The following is a 22,263-nucleotide window of genomic DNA, read 5'->3' as shown; positions in this document are numbered from 1 at the left end:
AGAAGGTTGCTTTCCGCCCGTGGGCGGAAAGCAACCTTCTCTCGGCGGCTATGTAGGGTGGCCGGCTATATTAAAATAACGCGTTAAAAACTCTTTTCCACCGCCGCGGGGCCTGCACAGGAGGCTAAAGCTGGACCCTCTATGGCCGACCAACTCCCCTAGCCAATGATGTTCCCCATAGCCGATTTCTACTATTTATTCAGCCTGCAAAGGAAGGAGTCTGGTGGAGACTAGGAGTTACAGTTGGTGTGTGTAAAACAAAGACTGGCCTAGGCGTCGACGTCTGTCCTACGATCCCATACCATGAGAAAACAATCTTACTACAATCAATTGTACTAAAATCAAAGAACCCACATATCATAGAATTAGAAGTGGATTAATTCGTCTTCCAGTTCCACTGCCTCAAAAGAAGAAGTCTAACCCAGCAAACCTAGTACCATGTATGTTGTAGAACCTAGTACCATGTATGTTGTAGAACCTAGTCACCATGTATGTTGTAGAATTTAGTATAATGTTAGACGTAGTCTCTCACACTATTGTATGTTCTTTTTACATACATGTTGTTTGTAACCTGCATTTAGCCCTCGAGCAAGTATTTGCAATAAACTTTCATTTATTTAGAAGGAGAAACGCTCAACATGACGAAAACAGGCCTAGTCCTAGCACACGGCTCCTCCACACTCTCCAAGCAGAGGTTTTGGTTTGGGGTTATTTTTGGCGTTATTTTAGGCTTTTTTATCGGGGTTTCTTTTTTGCACTAGAATTTTTTTCACCCAACCCATTTTTTATATTTTTTTAAATTTTTTTAACAATCTTCATTCAGATTCAAGATACATAACAATAACGTTGGAAACGAGACAAACTGATACATGAACATGAAACGGATAAACAATTATGGTACAGTAACAAATCTACAGAAAAACGCTAAACCCATAGCTAAATTATCTACTCAAATGAAGAGTACAATTTCCCCCACTTATCCATGTGTTTTGATACTTCCCTTCTTCTTCTTGCAATATTAATTGCCAAATCAAGAAAATATTTGACAAAAGATACAAAGTTCGACAATTTTTGACAACCCATTTTGTTGGATTGGGTGAAAAAAATTCCAGTGCAAAAAAGAAATCCCGATAAAAAGCCTAAAAACACGCCAAAAATAGCCCAAAACCTCTGCTTGAAGAGTACACGCTAACCGAGTTGGCACCATGGCTCCCCGGCTCTAATTATCTCATCGCTGACCAATCAGCGCAAGGCTGTAAAATCGCTGCCAGCTGCGCCAGTGGTCTGGTTTTACGCTCAGATACTGAGCGTTCGAGCGGCCGGGCCATCCTAGGGCCATCCGAACCCACCAAACTCTGGTGTCATAGATAAAGGGCTTGGGCGGCAACAACCTCTGATGGGGGCTGTCTGTCACAGTGTGGTGATTTACGAACACAGGAAGACAAATACACCATGCCTATCTGATTTCTCCTAGTGAGCGGACCACTTCTTCCCGAGCTGGTACCCTGGACGTCAGAGGGACGCACTGCGTGGCTGGAGGCAGTCTACCCGGACCTGCAAGCCCCGAAAACAACGCGAACGGGTCTTCGGTGAGTACGACAAAGCGAATGGAGCTTGGGTGCCAGACTGTTTACTTTTCAGGGCCACACACACACAGTGCACACATACATACATACACACACACACACACACACACACATGTACACACACACACACACACACACACACGCAGATGCAGACGCGCGCGCACGTACACAGATGCACACGCACAGACGCGCGCGCACGTAAACAGATGCACACGCACAGACGCGCGTGCGCGCGCGCGCACACACACACACACACACACACACACACACACACACACACACACACACACACACACACACACACACACACACACGTTGACACAGAAGGGTCAGGCGGAGACCACTGCAAATGTTTCTTCATATTAACACATGATGGGTACACGTGAATATTGACTTTTGGTGGAAAAAGCAAAGGAATACAGGCTATGGGGCTGGCAATACTCTCCAAGCAGAGGTAGGTTTTTTTTTTGGTCTTGACCAAAAAAAAAACCCGTAAAAGTAGAAAGACGTATTAAAAACGCGAAAATACTGCCAAAATACCGAGCGACCCTACCTCTGCTTGGAGAGTAGGCTGGCAAGTCCATAAAATAGAAATGCATATACCATTATTACATTAATAAATCCCCAAATTTAGACTAGGAATTTAGACTGTTCCAATACATTTACATATGATTGCTTCTCCTACAGGTAGCCGAAATGTTCTGATCATCCAAGAAGATGTCATCCAACGGTGGAAATCCGGTAGAAACTGCGAAAGACAAAACCAAGCTTAACGGCAGCATCTCTACGGCACGGATGGAATCCAGTACACACCATCAGCTACATGTAGACGAAGGACGAGACAACTCAAATACAATCAAGCCAAAGAAGCGTCCAAGCAGTTTACTGAAACTTCGAATAGCAGACCTCGAGGGAAATCAACATGAGCGGATGGATAAGGACGCCGAAGATCAGGCGACGCACAAAGAGCATCCCAGAGCAGGACGGGCGACATTGCATCATGATCAAGAACACAACAACAACACACAGCCACCAGAAACTTCAGAGACTCTTTCAACTAATTCCAATGAAAGAATGAATGCCCAGCTGCATGATGCCCACCTGACACAAAGATATGCTGGGACTTTCTGCTTACGAAATCCATGTAAGAAAGAGCTGAGTGGCCATGAACGAGCATCAGTGCGTAAGCATGGCTTGAAGTATATTTCTTGCTTGCCTGTACGATGCATTGATCTTGACGGGAAGAGGTATTGTTTCTTATCCGATGTTCATCGGTTGGTTCCACATAAACGAAAGAACGACATTGTAAAGGTTTGTCGCGCACTCGGTCTACATACCAGATCTGATAGAGTCGAGGTTAAAGACAGAGCGACATTGTTAAAGATCTTAAAAGTTGTGATGGGCCTTCCAAATGACCACTCTCCGGCGACCTCAGCACAGGAGAGTGCAGATGGATTCTCTACGTCTTCAAAGCAGGAACCTGAAGGTACAGGCGTACTCCAGCCACAATGCGATGTGAACCCTGACAAGCATCTTTCCGTATCTGGCCAGAGTAAACAACATCTGGATGGAGGAATCATCTCTGTTGGCAAGTCACACTCAAAAGTACCATGGCTGTACCACCAGCAAGTAGAAATGGTGACCGTCGGTGACGTGGAATCGGAGATTCCGGCTGCCAGTCTGGACGGCGTGCAGCGATACGAGATGCCGCCCTGGGGTCCAGAGGTTAGTACTAATGAGGATTGTCCTATCTTCGCAAGCCAATAGACTATGACATCCTTACCACTTACGTTTGTGTATAACTTTGTATCGGTATCCACCTTGTCCTAGCAGCATCAGTATCATTTTTACACAGTTGTACAACGTCAACCAACGGGAAAGCACTCCAGTAGTTGGCAGAGTATTCTTGTTAAGATAAAGGGTTTACCATAAAATTTCTGCTTTGCTTAAGTCTTCTAACTAATAATTGGTGCTACAGATTTGTACAAGGTTTAGGGAGTGGCAGCATAGAGAAGGTTGACATTTTGTATTTTATATATCAACAGGTGTTGAACAGGTACGCTGCAACAGCCGGTCTCAAGCAAGTGTACCACAGCAACCAGCAGCTCGTGCCTCTGAGAGGTCTGGATGTCAGAGCACGAACATCTGGGCCCAGTTATGTCTCCGACATTGCACACGAGGGAAATGACGAACACATGGAGAATGATGAGAGTGCGGCTGTAATGCACAGTCCTTTGTCTCGCACAGGGCATTCAGAAGATGTTTCAGAAGATCCTTCACATGAGGTCGAGAAGAACGAAGTCGATTGTGAAGAGAGCATGGATGTGGCGGCACCAAACACCGATGTGACAAGCGAAGACAACGCCAGTTCCAGCCCAACGCTTTGTGACAGAAACCCTGAACCCCATTGCTTGGCAGATCCAGGGGATGTCTGCAACGAGAACGAGCACGTGACTGGGGAACCTGACTTCTGCAATGTAAAGAAGGAGGAGGTCTTAGACGACCTAGCACCATGTAGGTACATGCATCAAGCAGAGGAGACGTACAGATCGCGGCATGGAAGCATTGAACGAAAGACGCCAGATACTGAAGACGTGCCAACACCACAAAGTCAAACACGAGAGACGACGGCTTGGGAAGATCTCATTTGTATTTCTAGCTGCTGGAGTGCGGTCTCTGACAAGCCAGCAGTAGCCCCGGTTGAACTACAACCGCCACAGACTGTAGTTTCAGAAAGAGAAGACTTGAAACATGAATTGAAATGGGAGACCGTCGCCGAAGGTCCTCCAATTCCAGTTGTGGAGAGGGATGGGTCGCGCTACGTCCTTACTTCTGACGTGTCATCTCTGCTTCGGGGTGTGGACGCTGGGGAGTTTATGGACGCCCTTACTATTTTAGAGCTCAGCATTATCCCCTGCAGTCCGGAGGTTGGCAAGTGTTTTGCAGATGAAGCTGGAAAACCGATGGAACAGTGCCGAAGCATGGTGAAACTGAACATGACATTGGGGGCTACGGTGAAGATGCTTCTCATGATTTTCAAGCAAAGCAGTTCGGGGAAATCCGGTGGTGGTCCACATGGTAACAAAACACAGACTTCGGCGGATAAGCCCTTGTCTGAAGGGCGTACCTCCCCAATGACAACTGACCGCCCAATTTCAAGAACGTCCACCACTTCCGTGAGAAGTGATGAGACTTCTTTGCAAAGCAACCCTTTGGCATCACCTGGAAATAATGCGTATTCAGAACCTCAACAAAACCAAGCAGGAGACACCCAGCCTATGTGCATGCCTGATTTACCGATGCATCAGCGATACAGGCCATGGGAAATGTGCAACAACAGTGCAAGCTCAGAGCCTCGACAAAGCCATGCTAGAAGTTTAGCCTCACCGCCAGAACCAAGCAACCACTTCTCCCCACCCTTACCAAGAGGAGACACCTTATCGGCAGCAAATCCATTTGACCAGCCTCAGCAGGGTAGGAGAAATGCCAACAACGTTCGGAGCTTGCCAACAGTGTCCTCACCAACGAGTCATCAGCACGTGATGCGATCCAGCAGCTTCGTGGACAGGGCAGATGTACCTGTTCGTCCTCAAAGTCATTCACATGCAGTGTCTAACCGTGAGTTCGTTCCACCCCGTCTCCATACATCGCCCGGCTGTAGCCTCCAAGTCAACCATTCAGCCTTTGTCCCGTATGCACGAGCGCAGCATCGAGATGTGGTATCAACCATACTTTATCCCAGACACCACCTACAGACCTTGCTGTCTTCCCATGGCCATGGCCATCCACTCTCTCCTACCGCCCAAGATCAATTGATGTGGGCCAGGCAACTAACTCCTCCAACATCGAGAGATACTCCCCCACCGTACTCTGTCCATCATCTGCACAACGTGCCTTCGACAGCCCGTCACAGAAGTGCCGACAACCAAGCACCATCACATCGACTGCCGTGAGACAATGGTTCCGCAAGATACGTTATATTTACATTTTGACACGTACGAATAAACGAGTGCAAATTTTGGACATAGGGACACGCAGGAAAGGAAGCATACGCACGCTGTAATCAAAGCCTTGTGTCAGGTCGTGATTTGATGTCTTTGGTGTTAGAAGTTTGTGACATGAACCCGATATTCCGTCCAGAAAAAAGACTATAGACACACAATTCGTTACACATTCCCAGTCTATCATTGTGCTATTGGAAGATTCCATGCTCAGTCAGCATTTCTTGGTTAGAGTCGGGAGAAAGAGAAGCAATCATTCGCAGCTTTGACGACTTAAGACATGATTTTCGTCCTACCATTCCCCCGAGCCTTTTCAACATTTCAGGAGGTCTCATGACCTCACACAAGAAGTGACATACGTCGTCGCATGGCTTAGATGTTTGGTTATGGATTTTGTAGCGGTTAATTAAAAGTCGACTGCTGTTTATTTGTTGGTGTCACAGGTCTAGAAAAAACGATAGAAATTTTGTTGAGAAGCAATCAAGAACTTTATGTAGATTCTGAATGCTGATCTACTTCATTGTTGTTACTAACCTGATCTTGTTTTGCCTTAAAGTTCGACAGTTGTTATTTACATTAACCAAAAATTTTCATATTCTAAAAGCACAGCACGTTCGCTTTGTGTAGTTCCATATAGTTTCATTGTAATACATAGATTAGACAAAGGGTTTGTTAGCTACTTTTGACTAGCATCCTTCGCAGTCTTGTTGGGCGTCGGCGTTATTTTATCTGTGAGCGACGCGAGTAATATGCCGCCGCGAGTGGCGAGGGACGATTTGCTGCCGAGGGAGTTTTTGCCGCCGAGAGAAGGATTCGCGCTCTAACTCCTTCTCTCGGCGGCAAAAACTCCCTCGGCAGCAAATCGTCCCTCGCGGCGGCATATTACTCGCGTCGCTCACAGAAAAAATAACGCTGACGCCCAACAAGACTGCGAAGGAGGCTAACTTTTGACTACCTGAACTAACAAATATCTTGTTCTTGTTACACAGCAGCCAGCAACACAAAACACAGTTGCTTTTTATTTCGTTCAAGTCTCTCAATCATGTATGTACGTACGTATCTATACAGCAATCCTGGCTTGTATTGTGTGGCTTAAGATTTTACCTAACTTTTAACTCCTTGTTGTTGAAAAGATAAAAGTCCAAAATGATGTGTATGCGGAAAAATCATAATACACATTCACTATGACTTCGATTGTATTTTTGTTTTATATTGTTACAGAAGTTCGCTAAGTTACTAGTACCTACGGAAAATAGCCAACCCCCTTACAATACCAACAAGTCCTGACTATCTCCCGGTGTAGCCACATGTTCTAACCAGTCTAAGGCGGCCCATTGTTTGTCCCGACTATGTTGCAGTATTCTGAAGGTATATTTTCATAGGGAGGCTTCTAGACTGTATTTTTGGCAGTGTGCCTGCGCTAAAGAGTCAAAAGAAAGGTCGCTCTTCTAGAATTAGTGATCGATCATTATCTGAGGTCTGGATGATATAAATGTATTCCAAAATGTGAAATGCCAAAGTCTATCCCGTATGTCAAGTATAAGATGATGCACAAACTGCATCACCGAAAGGATGAATACTCGGCACACGCTTTTCACATTTGTTCTGCTATCGTGTAACTTGTATTTTCTCAAGATTCATTGGATGGAGGCAGTTATCACTTGCAATACTAGTACCTAAAACAAAAGCCTTTTCAACTGACTAACGTTGCTAGTACGTAATAAGGTGTTTCATCTTATGCGTTGGTCGCCTTTCCGGCATCGCAGCCGCCGTACACCTCGTCTGGAAAAGGCAACAGTCGTTTCAACTTCAACACAAACGCTTTCCTGTACCCACAGCCGGGTACTCCGGCCAGACAGTCCCACACGCCTCTGGAGGGGGTACAGCGCTGGGTCGTCACCCTCCCCACAAAGAAGATGTCTCCGTCGTAGACGACATGGTCAAAACGGTTCTTGCTGTAACCTCCTCCCATTGGCCGCATCATAGTGTACCACTCTCCTTCGGTAAGAGAGAGGGAGAGAGAGAGAGAAAACAGTAAACACATAGATTGGCACGTTCTATGACAAAGTCGATTGGGTTATATTGTCGCTTAGAAATAATTCAACCCAAACACTGAGCAAATGTTTGAGCTGAAAATATAGGTATACTTAAAACCCCTAACGCAACAGCAACAGACATCAAACCACCCACCGCTGGTGATGTTATAACTCTTGATAGCATGGCTGCCGATCAGAACGACGAAGTCTGCAAAGGACACCATGTCGCTGTCACACTGCAGTCTGTAGGGGATCTTCCCCAGGTCCGTCCACTCGCCCTGCCCCGTGCAGTACTTCAGCAGTCTACCGGGACTCATGAACCGAGCCGAGCTCTCTGCGACATAGATGTCTCCCATGCAAGCTGTTGCGGCCTCGGGTGTCACAGGTCTCGGCAGGGGTGTGACGAAGGCCCAAGAGTCGTCCTTAGGATCGTACCTTTCCACTGTGAACAGATCCGCTTCAGCCTTCCCACCAATGGCGTATAAGTGTGTATCGGTAGCTGCCAGAGTAAACGCGGCTCTCGCTTGTTGTAAAGGTTTGATTTCGTGCCATTGCCGTGTCATGGGATCGAAACGAAACCCGGAGCTGACGGCCTGTCCAGTGGACCCGTCGGTGCCTGTATACCCTCCCACAATGTACAGGTTGTTGTCCAATACGGCAGCTCCGAATGAAGACTTTGGTACCCTGGAGTCAACTGTTTTATAAGGTCTGAAAACATCGTCTTTGTCGTCATGGTAATAAAGATGCCGCGTTCTTCTTGGTGTATCTGCACTTGCCTCGTCGTACACAACTATGGCGCAGATATAACTTTTGATGCTCTTCCTAAGTTCTCGCACCCGTTTCTGCTGCTCTTCTGTCAGCCTTTCATATTGTCCCTTTCTAAATATATCGAAATAATTATCTACCAAGAAACTGTAGGCAGCTTCCTCCAGGTCATCAATACAGTATATCTCCGCAATGTTAAGCACATCAACACAGGTGTGTGCGTCCAGGTGTGACTTGACGTAATCCATGGCTTTCTGTACCTGTAGAAAATTTGCCGTAGCTATGAAGTCCTCGATGTCTGTGTCCTTTAATGAGAGCTGTGATGTTTGGAGCAGATTTACCAGAGCCCGTACACTTGATGACGACAGCCCGTGCAGCTGGACGAACTTCTGACAGTTTTCCCTCATCCCTGAGGAGAACATCGCCCGGAAGTAGTTGCTTGACCTTACAAGCATGTCCCTATCCACCGGGATTCTTTTGTCTTCAACCATCAGGAAGAAGTCCAGGTTGCCGCCAGGGTTGAGGCTTTCATCTTGCGAATCCATCTATTAGATCATAGTAATAAAACCGTTACACGCCTCCCTAGTAATTATGATAAACCATCTCATATATTTCCGAGTTCCAAGGCTGAATTCCAATGTATTATAGGTCAAATGCCAACATACATTACCTAAGGATATCCATTGTAGATAATCAATACGGTGTCTCAATAAGAAGACAACACAACAGCTAGAAATCGTGCACAAACAGCCTTGTTCGGTGTTTGTTTACTCCTGAAAAGATCTTCTAACCTTAACCGCGGCACGGCTTATTGATGATGCCGTATTTATCACGGAGCATGTCTATATGCGATAAGAACTTGGAGGGTCGATATCTCAAGACGTGTTACGAAATGGTAAAGCATCGTGTTGTGGTGAGCGTTTTCATGACTATAGACTGCACATAATCACATCGTTGTGCAGGCAGTCTCCCCACCAGTCCATGCATTAATCTAAAATTTTGAGCTACGTTGGTAATCAGTTCCTCAAACGTGTGCTACTAGTCGTACTTGCAGTTTCAGAGCGGCGATGTCGGCTGTTGCTTGATGGAAGGACCGGCCGGTTTATTCCCAAAGTCTCTCTGTAACAGACATTAGATGACTCCGCAGTGCTGCGTCATTCACCCGGCTGCCATGTTCATACGTCATCGCCGTCTAGAGTTGTACCCAAATATAGCGCACGGCTGGCAGGGGTCGGTTGCGCGCTACTGTTAGAATATAGCAATGGCACAGTCTGAAAAACTTTGTCGAAGATAGTAAATACTGATGTACTGTAGATCGTAGATACGGTATCTATGGTCTTATATTTTTTATCAACATTCAGGCACGTTGGAAGAAGATTAAAATACGATTATTCACACGTAATTTTGTACTCGCAATAGCGAAACCTGCTTGAATTCGTCGACAGCATCTCAGGCCCTAATCCTAACCAAGTAATATAACCTGTCACGACATTCCGTCGAGTCATTTGACTCGTGCAGGCCAATCACACTATTGGCCCATTATATTGAAATTTGTTACTATGCCACGCCCATACGTTTCCGCCGAAATTCCTGTGCCGCTTCCGGTGCTTCACCCTTTGAAAGATTTCTTATTTGATTTTTTAGAAACTACAACAAGGTCCAAATACCACTACAATCCATCAATAGCCTCTTAATTATAGCTTTCCGAAATGTATCCGTTTATCTGGAAAGATAGACAGGGACAGACACATCGAAAACATTATATCCATGTTCACGCAGTGTGTGTTTGCGTGTGTTTAATGATTGGTTTATTGGTTGAACGCTTTTTTAGCCATGAGTTATATGAAGAGTGGTAGTCATCCCCCACCTCACACAGTTGACTCTGTCCTTGGTGCTGAATGGGGGTCCAGTCAAAGAGTTCCCATGAAATAAAAACCAACCATTCCAAGTTGCCATTCCAACTACGTAAGGACATTAGAAAAGGCTGAATTCTGAATAATTATAAGTTGGTGATGGCACTCATATCAATCATATGTTTTTGACTACAGACAATGCCTAGCAGGTAGAGGCAACGTGCATTACCCTGCCCCATATTTCAGGTTACTGCAGAGAGAATGCCTGCACTAAAACCACCCTGCTCACTTGTGTTCCTTCTCTAATAAACTGTCGTCATGTTAACCTTATGAAGGAAAGCAAAAATAACAACTTACACATGTAACTGTTCTCTGGAAATTATTTACTAAGATCAAGATGTTTTTATTTTTCTCACCAACCGTCTCATCAAAATCATATTAGATGCATTACTAACTGCATGTATAACTTCCCTCTAACTACAGCTGGATAAATTACATGAGTTACATATGTTAGTAGAGTGAATCTTGCAGTGATAAACAAAAACAATTTTGTAATGTTTAAAAATATTGGAGTAAACACATTAATACTGGATCAACTCTGATATCCGATATAAAAGAGGGCAACAAATATTTACTATCTCACAACAGGTCTTTCTCTTTTCACATCTACTGATTTTACTAAGCCTTTCCCAAGGGAGTGGAAGTCTTCCAAAATGGCTGCCACGTTCGGAATCATCATCAGGTCCTCTCCTGATTGGTCAAGGTCAGGGGCACGGCCGTTCAAGGTCGTAACCTATAAATAGAAGGGCAAGAATAACAGTTTGAGTTGATATCAAAAATGAATGTCAATCATCTACAGCTTTTAAAATTACTTCATGTATTTCAAACTTTATAATGGAAAAGAAGTGAAATATTGTGCCCAAAATCAATGCTGGAAAGGCATGAAGCTCATTTTCAAAAAATCATTGGCAAAGTTTCTACATAAGGCCACTACAATCTTTCTACTATCAACAGTTGGGAATACATGCATGTTGTGATCAAACACAATAAGACCATGATTGAGCATATAGAGATGTACAAATCTGCAACCTTGAATGGTTTGGATGTGAATGCAGGAGGTTTCCACAATACTGTGATGTAAAGACCTCCACAGGGGTCATGGAAAAACAGTGCCATGTCTCCATATGTGTCCTGCAAAATAACAACAATCATTGCAGATTTACCAAATCAATGTAATTGAAATTTCTGAAAAAGAAGTATAAGTAATTATAAAACTGATTTAAAATGTTTAAAGATGCTTTAGGTTTATGAGGTTAAGTACAAAATGTATGTACAATAAGCATAACATTCATGACCCAGGCTACACTACTAGTAACTAGTCTAAGCACTCTTGTTCATGTTACATGTTACATGCAATCCCACAAAACAGTGACTAAAAAAACATTCTTAAAATGTAACACACCAGACTTAGGGTTGATCCACTCACACTGGAAGAGGCCCCTGCTTTTATTGGTAAGAGTGGTGGATTCTCTAATGTGTTCAAGGTGTGGCCTTTCTCAACACTGGACATCTGCTTCATGTTCCAGATTACCAAGCTATGTACTCACTGTCAAGTGAGGATATTTGTGTTTTGATAAGATACAAAAATGTAGTCTTTCTCAAGGGTAAAACATTGGAACCTGCCAAAAATTTGAATACAGAACTGCTAGATCCCATTTTAATAGCACTAACCGAAAGGTCACCATATATGCGCGAATTAAAAAAGTCCAAAATTTTGTGAATTCTTAAGATACCTCTAGTTCCTCAAGATACATGTGGACTGGATCAAAGTCTACCACGGGGAGGATCTCTTTGCCACCCTGTCCCACCCCCTCATCAGTTAGTATGTCCCTGCAGTCTTTGAGTTTCAGGTAGTCCACCCCCTCTGACCGACGTGGAACATTCCATGGATTGAGGTGGATGATGACGTCGTAAATGTCGACAGGAGGCCGGAATGCTTGCTGACAGAGGTAACAGGAACAATGTCATTGTTAGACCCATGAATATACCCTGGGTATACATGGTACAGGTGTAGCAGGCCAGAATGTACCCTGGCCAGAATTACCCGGGTATATTTCAGGCAGGGGTATATTCCAGCCTGCTACACCAGTACAGTATGTGCTTGTGCTGCCTGGATGGGGTCAGAGGAATATTGGAAGCATAATTTTATGCAGGAAATATTGCATTACTCACCAGTGACATCCAAACGTAGATATTTCAAATCTTGAAAATGGTGATGGTGGTTCTATTTTCCAAGCTTTCTAGATTAGACACCAAGAACAGTCCTGTGACCTAACACATGCAATGTGCACCCTTTACTCATTAGCCTATAGCTGCAGTAAAACATGTACCTTGAAGTCTGCTCCGTCTGAAGTTGTCAGCATCTGGAGCTCAAGCATCTTCAAGGCTTCCTGGGATAGGGAGATTAGCCTCTGGAGAATCTAAACATGGAAATAAACAACACATCAAAAATGGAAGCACTGCAGTACTGAAGCAAGTTGCTTGGAGGCCCATAATCAGACTTGTCCTTTATTTTCCAGATATCTACCAACTTAACAAATACAATATATTAGATTCGTCTACAACTTTAAAAAGTTTTCCTGTCCACAAATGCACAAAAATACAAGAAAACAACAGGGGAACATTTTTATTTGAGAACCATTGTTAATAGTACAAAGCATGTTGGGTTTTAAAGCTCTATAGTAAGCAGCAGTTCAGGATTTGAGACTCAAACCCTGTGATTGTGATACATCAATGGCAATCAATTATTTGTAATCAGATACAGATTCATGTACAGATACATAGTCATGCACAGATACAGATTCATGTACAGATATACAGACTTTCCGAGTAGGATGACCGTGTCAGTCCCTACACCTGAGTGAGGGTCACAGTTGACACGGTAGCCTTCGCGTGGATTTGTTTAAGGTGGATAACAGGTTGCGAATCTGAGACCCACACACTTGGGCATCCGTCTTCCCCAGCGGATCCATCGAGGGAGACGTGCTGGTTCCAGTTGGGATGCTTGCAGTGAGCTGCCAGTGACTTGGTTACGCTCAAGTTCTGCCTTGATCACGCCAGCCCGCCTGGCGCTGCTCTCGTCCGCCAGCTGAAGACAACTGCCGTTGGAGACTTGACCCTCTGATTGAGGGGGGATACGTGTAAAGTGCCTTTCCCAAGGGCACAACGTCGGTGCGCATGTTCGGACATGCCCCCGTGCTCCGACCCAGGTTCAAACCCGGGGCTCCTTGTTGAGCGCCGAGCGCTCTATCCACTACGACACACGACGCCACATACATCAATACACCACTTTTACAACAACCCAACATACCACAGTGTGTAACATTCTAACCAACCTGTGCAGTGGGCTTGGCTCTAGTCCAATGGGATGTGAGCCTGTCAGTGGGCGTGGCTATGAACATGATTGGCAGCTGAGAGCGACAGGAGGTGAACTTGTTGGAGATTTCCTGCAGGTCTGGAGCTGTGTCATTGGGAGATCAGAGGAAAGGTAAAATGAACCTCGGTAGTACATGACATACATTTGGATTCCAAAGTTTTGTTACCACATACATGTATGTATCAGTTTTTCAAGGGCTCACACAGTTAATCATGGCCTGCTTTAATGTATTGTGTAAATGTCCTGAAAAAGTCGTTTTTCCAGTGCAATGGTAGGCTGTCCCATAAATGTGTGCCATAGCAGGAGGAGCATAGTTCCCAATCCTTTTTATGATCCAGAAACATCAGATGCTAATCTGGATAGTGTGTATGAATGTGTGAGAGTGTGTAAAACCTGTACAGTTCTGTCCTACCCTTCAGTTCCCCATTGAAGTTGACAATGAGGGGGTTGACCTTCCAGTCGTGTGTGCTGAGGAGATGGAGGAACCTCAGGAAGCCTACAGCTGGAGATCTGGAGTGCAAGAAGTTTGAGTACAAATATTTAACACATTTCACGTACATGTAGTCATAAAACTGACACAGCAGCAGTGGATTGCTATTTCCTTGACAAAGACTGGTGCTGTTAAGTGCTGAATGGGCATCATAGAATGACATAGTACTGTCAACATAATTCAGCACCACAAATGTACAGTAAGGCTGACTTGAGTACACAATGACTGACAGACATACCCAGGAGGTGTGAGAGGCTGTGGTTGGAGGAAGACATGTGCCACCAGAAGGTCCACCATAACGTCAGGCACGTGTCTGTGCAGGAGCTGTGCCGACACCCAACGTTTGGCCAACCGCAGGCAGCCACTAAAGGATGAGTACAGCTGCTGCAAACTGAGGAATTGTTCATGGATCAGAGATCAGGAAAACATCAATATCAATTACCACTGCATACCTGAATGCAACATGTACCTGTGCCTGAACAATTCAACAAACTAACCAGTGGATTTTTTCCTACATAACATGCTACTTTTAGATTGTGGTATGAACTTACCCATGTAGGGCGCTTGTTAGTCTTGGCAGCATCACAGTTTCTCGCTCCAACTCTCGAGAAGCCACGTTGTCCCTCTCTCTCAGAAGGCCCTCCGTCGTTCTCTCTAACTTCAAGATGTTGACCTCGCGGTGGTACGCAATCACCAGTCGGAACACGAAACCTCCCTGTACACAACAAACCCAACATGGATACTAAAACACTATCATTTTCTGTTCCCTTCATGAGTTCTGTCCATGTTTTACATCCTTGAAAGAATGCCATTGACATATAATTTCTCGTAGAAAAAGAAAGAAAAAAAAAACAGTATTTACCATGGCAATGTCCACATGTCCTGTGGTTGCACTAGTGACCAGACCATGCTGTTTGTGTAAAAGTTCCCCCAGTTTGATGTGAAAAGCAGCTTTCACTCTCTTGATGGCATCAGCTTCCTCTGGCCACTTTCCACTTCCTTCCATATGGCAAATCACTACAGGGATTCAATTTTCATTAAATAAACAAAACAAACAAAACAAAATAAAGAAATGTGATTTCAGTTCATCCAACACTTTTACAACCGAATACATGTGAAAAAGTGATATAAAAATATCCAAACTAGTGGTGTTGTTATTACCTTTCAAAGCTGGCACAAAAGGTGGACAGGGTTTCCCTATGACTGGCACTTGTATGTGACCATGCATCACTGTCATGTCTCTGGTTTTCTTCATTTGAGAAGGGCGAGGAGGAAACACCTGTAAGAATAATGGTATGGGTTACATTTGCAATAAGGTCATGAAAAGTAGTCGGGTATTGAAATACTATTTTCAGCAAACATTTTTTGTACAGGTGCAAACTTCTTGACATTTTACCACACCAATCATTTTCATTGCCTTTAAATTCAACAAAAACAATGTTTCTGAGGCTTTCCTTTTCTTACATCTTTAGTATGTTGTAAATATGGATTTAGAATATGCCTTAGTTATTTTTAAGCTAACAAATTTTATCAAACAGTGATAACGAATCCTGACCTCTGCATATCTGAAGACAGGAGAAGTGCCTTGTATGGAGGTCACATTCAGAGGCAGGTCCTGCAGTCCCCGCACAATCCGACAGAGGTCATTGTACACCCTCATGACTGTAACATTCTCCTCATCACCAGTTCCAGGATGTGAGCTTGGATTTTGGTTTGGATCCAATGGCTGCTCCTGTGGTATATTCTTGCTTCTTTTTCCTATAAAAACAAAGGCCTTTGGCTTATACTTGGTTCAGAATTATATTTCAATAACCAGACACTTCCTCTGCTCCCTTCAAATTCACTTGGAATACCTATGGAATTTATAAAGTACCTTTCTTCCCTTGGGCTTGTGACTTGGGCAGCTTGTCATCAACTGACGGCACAGCAGTGCCCTCTTGTAGGCTGGGGTGGGACAGCAGGCCATCCAAGTGACCTCCAAGGTAGTTGATGATACTTTTGGGGACATTAGCATGTCTGGAATGATACCAAGAACAGTTTAGCTAACAGTTACTGTTAAAGAACTGCAAGAAATACTGCAGTAATAAACAATTCAACACCGAACAATACTACAGTTTGTATGTCTATGTGTACCTGTTCAGGATGTGTTGAATGACTTGGGAGCACACCAGTCTTCTCTCAGCGATGTTGTTTCCCTGCCAGACCACTGCCTCACAGATGGTTCCATCCTGGAACCTCCTCAGCTGAGACTTGTCCCCCCAAAACTCACGGAACTCCGCAGCCTGATAAATAATCACATAATCTTTAAATGATAAATCCAGAATACACATAACCTTAAATGTTGATTGACTGCTGCAAAAATATACATTATAACATTGTTATGTAGTGTAATGTTTCAAAACCAAGGGATTGACCTAGTGCTGGCGTAGGTTTAAAACAGATATTCAATTTTACTACCAGCTAATGTAACATCTAGAGTAAAATGTGACAAAGAAGAAAAGGAAAGTGGGATACAAACATATCAAAAATTTCCAAATTATCAATGACCTGTGGTTCATCTGCAGGTGGTCCTTTGTCCAGCACACTTGAGGAGAACTCGGTATTGAGCAGCAGGCCAAAGGTCAGCCTCCCAATGTCCTTCAGACCAGGAGGGTCATCTCCTATGGACCACTGTAATGATGACATTTGCCAGGATTATCAAATTGCATGTCACAGTCACAATGAATGATTAATGAGACCAGACCAGGGATTGATACAAAGGCACTTGACTGAAAAATCAAGAATTCAACAAAATAGCTACCTGTCCAAGGTCATAACCCTTGACCCCTATGAGGTTCACCCTGTTCCCTAGTGCTTTGGTGAGCAGCTGGAGGATGCTGGGTAGTGAGGCCATGAGGTAATTGCCACAGTGATCCATGACAGCATGCTGCAGATCCATGTGTTCACACACCAGCCGGAGTCTTGGGACACGTGTGATGCTGGAGGGGGAACGTTTCCTCTTGTTATTAGGGCTTCCTTTTCATAACATATACTCATATATGTATGTATGCACAATGTGTTTTAGGCAGGAAAAGATGCCTTTGCCTTTTTGAGGCCGTAAGAGCTGTAAGTTGTCATCCACTGTAGCTTATGTACAGTACTGCAAGATGGAGCCTACCAAAGCTGGGTATCCATTTACACTTAAGTGGAGTGAGGAAAGTCATGTTAAGTGCCTTCCCTAGGAACACAATGTCTAGCCAGGAATGGAACCCGTAACATCTTGCTCTCAAGTCCAAACACACTTGAGCTACAATTTCACCCAAATGCAAATTGCTTTGCCCACTTCCTCATTCGTCTCCCTAATTTACACCAACAGTTACATATATATAGCTTAGGGCTGCAGTTGTGGGGAATACTTACTGGAAGATGTGATCAAACTTGTGTACAAAAGGCACAGACTGCATGAAGAGAACCTGGAACCCATCTAGTGACTTGTCCTCCAGCATGGCCACAGACAACCGTGCTTCATGGCACACCTGCAAGTCATCACAGGACCATTTGACAAAACATTTGAAATACAGGGACAATAAAATGTTTTTAACCCCCTCCTGTGACTTGGGAACCTTAATTACATTTCCTTAAAAACTTATCCTTCAACTTAGAAACACTTGTGCAACATCATTGGTTGTCTTCCTCTTACATGTACTTTACCTATGGACATCTCTATATACATGTATAAAGTCCTTGCTTTACCAACATAAAACCCATGTCATATATGCTTACAATTGCCTGTAATCAAAGTCTTTACATGGACAGTAACATATACATATACACCATGCTATAGTATGATTATAATAATTTCTAAGTGCATCATAAAACAAAACTTTTTGTGTTGTGTAAGAAAGACAATGGATTTCTACAGGACACTAACCCTTGCATACGTTGCTGTTGACATGTCCGCACACATATTCAGGTACCCGGTAGGATCAACAAAGACCACCTGGTAGGCCTGGTGGAAGTCTGACAATGTGGGCACATCTTCTGTTGTTACAGAGCTGGCTAGGCTGATACCCTGGGTAGTCCAGTCTGAGTTAGCTGTACAGTATGAATAGAAAAAGTGAAGTGAATAGTTTCATCAAGTTGATACACAAATGGATTATCAAGTTTGACCACCACTCGCTGCAGTGTTGAATCTTTCATGACAACACACAACACTGCCATCTAGCAGCTTACCCAAGTACTGCAGCACATTCTTCATGACCTGGTAACTGCTCATGGCCTTGCTGAGCTTGTGCACAGATAGCAGGTAGGACAACAGCATGGACATCAGGAAACCACTAAAACAGCCTGGACCCTGAAAAATATGCAATCCATACAGACATCTAATTGTTTTGCATGTTTAAATCATGAATGACAATAACCTTAGGTGCATATATACTGTAAAACTGTGGACATGCACAATTTTTGTGGTGATTTCTCTATCGCAAAATCATCATACCACGAATTACATTTTCTGTCAGAGATTTAACTCTGTGTGCCCACTGCAAACTTAAAACATTGTCAACACCTCATTTTCAATCCCTACCACGGAATTACATGAATTTACGTATAATTTGAACTTGGCAGAGGATACAGTGCGGATGATAACTTGATCTATGTCCTCCATACTGACCGTGTCCAGTTCCCTCTGATGTAGCCAGACCTTGAGCAGTACCAGACCCTCCCTCATGGCAGGGAAGTCAGCTGACAAGGAGAACAGGTGGTGCAGGTGTTCTGTCATCATCATGTCCACCAGGATACTGTTGTTGTAGTGTGGGGTGGGAGGTTCACATTCTGAACAGAGAAACAGAAAATTGATATGGAAGGACATACTTTCAGTACAACACCTCAAAAGTCTTTAGGCATAGGTCTAAAATACCAAGTGTCAAGGATGCATGAGATACAATGTGTCCAAATAGATATTCCATTTACTGTTTCAGTCATCATTAAATAAAAACCACAGGATATTAGCTGAATTGTTCAGGTACAGGTGAAAAAATCCTGTGCCTATAAACTGATGTTACGTTTGGGCACACAGTCCTATACCCAAGCAAGAAACAAAGAGTACATTTTTGAGGAAAAGTACACTGTTTTTTTTTTGCTTAGCACTCAGCATTCATGAGATTGGGAGATAAATGCACTACTTTACCAGTGGACAAACCCCTTGCTGTAGTGGCCTGTGTGGCCCAAGGTGTGGAGATTGTCAAGAAGTATTGTATTGGTACATAGATAGATTTAAGTTCTGGTGCAAAAACAAGACATGTCACCTTGATCTTGACCCTTCCCAGTGTACCAGTCACTGCGGATATTGTTCTTGTTTGGATGGAAACGGTTGGGTTTGAAGAAGCCCTCCGGAGGACAGGCATGAAGCCTGATGGTGTAATGTTTGCCTGCCTTCCCTGCAATGACAACAAGAATGAAAGATCCAGAAGCAAGTAATTTTAGATTGATTATGTATGCACATATCCATGGCAATCAGTCTTGGGAAAATGTAGCTTACACATCAGTAATTTGAGCACATATCATATATAAATCACTGTCATTGATACTGTACACTACTATCTATCTGAAAAGCCTTTTAATTGTAGCATGTTTGGGCACTGGAATGTTGGTTGGCCACTATGCAGCAAAAGTGACCTTTAACCTTACCTGAGGGTTTCAGTAGAAGTACAGGCTTGTTGCAGTCTTGGTGGAAGAAGGTGAAGTTGACACTGGTGAACAGGTCCTGGTTATCTAAACTGGCTGCCAGGTAGGCCAGGTACAGGGCCCTCTTTCTGTGGTACCTGTGGTTCAGGTAGTCTTTGGCTTGTAGACACTCCTGAAGACAGTGAAGAAGGTTGAAATTTTCAACAACCTCATAACAGCGTATTGAATGTTCATATAGTAACCTGAATTGATTATGAGCAACAGATGCCTGATCAGTCTGACAATGATTGGTCCATGTTAGCACATATGGATAAAACAGGATTACGATATCACCAATTCTCTTGACTTAGATGTGTTGGCCAACATGCTTCTAGATGTTGGGCCCTGTCCAGTTGAAAGGATGCTAGAAGTGTGATTTAGTCAGCCTATATACAGTATAGAGCCATCTCTCACCTTTGGAATCTCCAGTAATACGTCCACATTCATGTCAGGTTTGGTGCAGAAGCCGAGCAGATAACTTCCTACAACCTTCATACTGGTGGGAGGGGCAAAGTGGAAGTGACCCTTGACCTGGTACGGTGACTGTTGGATGGGGACCTTGACAGTGCTTGGCAACCATGACTGGTCTGTCAACTGTGGACAGAAAGACAAATTTTTAATCAGAAAATATAGGACTTTTGAGTCTTCTGCTGCTGCTGCTATCCAGGATTTGATTATTCTGCTGCTGGTGTACCTGCCACTGGGGTCGGCAGCAGTCAGTTAGTAGTACTGGTCCTCACACTGAATTGTTATACATAACTGTACTTATTGTTGTGATATTTCAGTTACATCTGTCTTATAATTCATCAGCATTGTATTTGCTTGGTCTATAAACAGAATGATTGTTTTTGTGGATGGAATTTTTTAAAATGTCTCCACCCCTGAAGCATTTAAAAAAAGGCATTAATCTTGAACAAGTAATAATCCAGAAAATAAGGGACTAGTGCTAAGCAGTATTAGAGATGATGATAAAATCCTGATTATAAGTGAATGGTATTAAAATCACTATAACTCAAACAGCACAATCAGAACACTCCCTATAATTATGATACATAAACAATACATAGAAAGGAAAATAGCTGTGTTCTACTTGCCTCTTTGGAGTCAGTCTTTGGGAGTTTCATTACCATCTCATTGAGAGAGTGAAGTATTTTATCCAGGGCTGGACTCTTCTTGTTCTTGGGTGTGACCTCAGAAACTAGTTCCTCTATCTTTGGAAAAAGGAAAATCCTACATTTCATACAAACATGAGAATGAAGCTCAAAGACCTGCATTCTCAATAAGCTGATCAAATGATGATGAGTGTCATTGTACTGTCCATCTATTACTTTTTGTTGTATTTCATTGTAGCAAACATAATGTTCTTCCTTTCACTTCATTTCTACCCTTGTTTCAGCCGAGATAGGGCAAATTTACTTTGCTTAGAAACTTAACTGTCATGAACTAAAATTAATTTACGGCAATATCTATTAGCTCAACGCATGACTTATACTATTGAAATAATGAAAATACAGACTACTAAGAAAAACACTGTTTCCATGTGAAGGTGAACCAACATGTTGTAATGTAATTCATCACCTGCATCCTGAAAAGACTGGACTGGAACAGGTTTTCTGTCTCCTTCAGCTGGTTCATTTCTTCATTAGTGGGAGGCCTGTACAAGTCTGGCTTCCCCATACGGACACTCTTCATAGGGGGTTGATCTGTTGACTCTTTGTCTTATGTTGAAACAATAACAAGTACATTAGTCATTAATAATGAATTATTGGTAACGTTATGTTGATTAACTTAAGCAAAGAAGGTAAGTTAAAGAGCCCAACACACTTATAAAAAAATTGGCGGTGCCCGGTGTGCTTGGCTGAAAATGCAGGCCCTACTAATTATTGAAAGAATGTTACATTTTGCCTTGGTCTGAGGGTATTCCTTTTTATGTACACGGCGGTCAATTTCTAGGGTAAAGTTTCCAATTCTACGTAGGGGTATCAGGTTACCGGGGTTCCACGCGCGGCTTCCGTGGAGCCAGTCTCAACGGTTAACATTCTGTTAAGCAATAATTAACATTTTCACGGGGACTACATTGTCCAAATGTGATAAAATCAGCACTGCATATACCCCAAATGTTGTTGTTTTTATTACAATGCTTAAATGTGGGTGAAATCACTCTCAAAGCGTTGAATGCTTATTCTAGAACAATCGACGTCAATAACCAAACAACTGATTTAAACCGACCCCAAATCTTCCAGAAAATCCCTCATTTTTGCATTTTAGAGAACAGTATAACAAAATTAAGATTTGAGTCGAACAGTTTTCTTTATTTCAAAGTTAAAGTGTTGCTAAGGCCGAAAAATTCGCCAAAAAATGCACTTTTTCAACTTCAAAGACCGATAATTCCA

The 22,263-nt window shown here is 43.3% G+C and overlaps 3 protein-coding genes across 4 annotated transcripts in view; 1 reads left to right on the top strand and 2 right to left on the bottom strand.

Moving 5' to 3' along the window:
• LOC109469828 overlaps positions 1-6,339 on the top strand; it is an 11,280-nt gene extending 4,941 nt beyond the window's left edge. For both annotated transcript variants that reach the window (XM_019768548.1, XM_019768549.1), the window contains exons 2-4: positions 1,475-1,589; positions 2,274-3,311; positions 3,632-6,339. In XM_019768548.1, coding sequence (XP_019624107.1) covers positions 2,304-3,311; positions 3,632-5,539 — 2,916 coding nt within the window. In that variant the 5' untranslated portion in view covers positions 1,475-1,589; positions 2,274-2,303 and the 3' untranslated portion in view covers positions 5,540-6,339. The remainder of the gene's footprint in view (positions 1-1,474; positions 1,590-2,273; positions 3,312-3,631) is intronic.
• A 484-nt stretch (positions 6,340-6,823) lies between these two features.
• On the bottom strand, positions 6,824-9,856 carry LOC109469871 (kelch-like protein 42). Its single transcript, XM_019768632.1, has 3 exons — positions 9,437-9,856; positions 7,778-8,933; positions 6,824-7,585 (listed from the first exon to the last, which is right to left on the bottom strand). The coding sequence occupies exons 2-3, from the start codon at positions 8,931-8,933 to the stop codon at positions 7,323-7,325; spliced, it is 1,419 nt and encodes a 472-aa protein (XP_019624191.1). The 5' UTR covers positions 9,437-9,856; the 3' UTR covers positions 6,824-7,322.
• Positions 9,857-10,623: 767 nt separating this feature from the next.
• LOC109469809 (nucleolar protein 6-like) overlaps positions 10,624-22,263 on the bottom strand; it is a 16,657-nt gene continuing 5,017 nt past the window's right edge. The window contains exons 3-26 of the mRNA XM_019768503.1: positions 21,449-21,588; positions 20,965-21,081; positions 20,285-20,464; positions 19,835-20,003; positions 19,453-19,584; positions 18,819-18,979; positions 18,380-18,500; positions 18,078-18,241; positions 17,567-17,682; positions 16,968-17,145; positions 16,715-16,837; positions 16,301-16,449; positions 16,041-16,183; positions 15,723-15,925; positions 15,329-15,446; positions 15,030-15,184; positions 14,719-14,882; positions 14,406-14,558; positions 14,090-14,187; positions 13,637-13,761; positions 12,632-12,721; positions 12,035-12,241; positions 11,331-11,432; positions 10,624-11,034 (exon numbers count right to left, since the gene is read on the bottom strand). Of these exons, the coding sequence (XP_019624062.1) occupies positions 10,876-11,034; positions 11,331-11,432; positions 12,035-12,241; positions 12,632-12,721; positions 13,637-13,761; positions 14,090-14,187; positions 14,406-14,558; positions 14,719-14,882; positions 15,030-15,184; positions 15,329-15,446; positions 15,723-15,925; positions 16,041-16,183; positions 16,301-16,449; positions 16,715-16,837; positions 16,968-17,145; positions 17,567-17,682; positions 18,078-18,241; positions 18,380-18,500; positions 18,819-18,979; positions 19,453-19,584; positions 19,835-20,003; positions 20,285-20,464; positions 20,965-21,081; positions 21,449-21,588 (3,467 nt within the window). The 3' untranslated portion in view covers positions 10,624-10,875. The remainder of the gene's footprint in view (positions 11,035-11,330; positions 11,433-12,034; positions 12,242-12,631; positions 12,722-13,636; positions 13,762-14,089; positions 14,188-14,405; positions 14,559-14,718; positions 14,883-15,029; positions 15,185-15,328; positions 15,447-15,722; positions 15,926-16,040; positions 16,184-16,300; positions 16,450-16,714; positions 16,838-16,967; positions 17,146-17,566; positions 17,683-18,077; positions 18,242-18,379; positions 18,501-18,818; positions 18,980-19,452; positions 19,585-19,834; positions 20,004-20,284; positions 20,465-20,964; positions 21,082-21,448; positions 21,589-22,263) is intronic.

This window comes from Branchiostoma belcheri, unplaced genomic scaffold (genome assembly GCF_001625305.1).
Source record: "Branchiostoma belcheri isolate BF01 breed outbred unplaced genomic scaffold, Haploidv18h27 scaffold21, whole genome shotgun sequence".
NCBI classification, from domain to species: Eukaryota; Metazoa; Chordata; class Leptocardii; order Amphioxiformes; family Branchiostomatidae; genus Branchiostoma; species Branchiostoma belcheri.
Note: the sequence above shows the minus strand (reverse complement) of the source record. Positions and strands in the feature narration are given on the sequence as shown.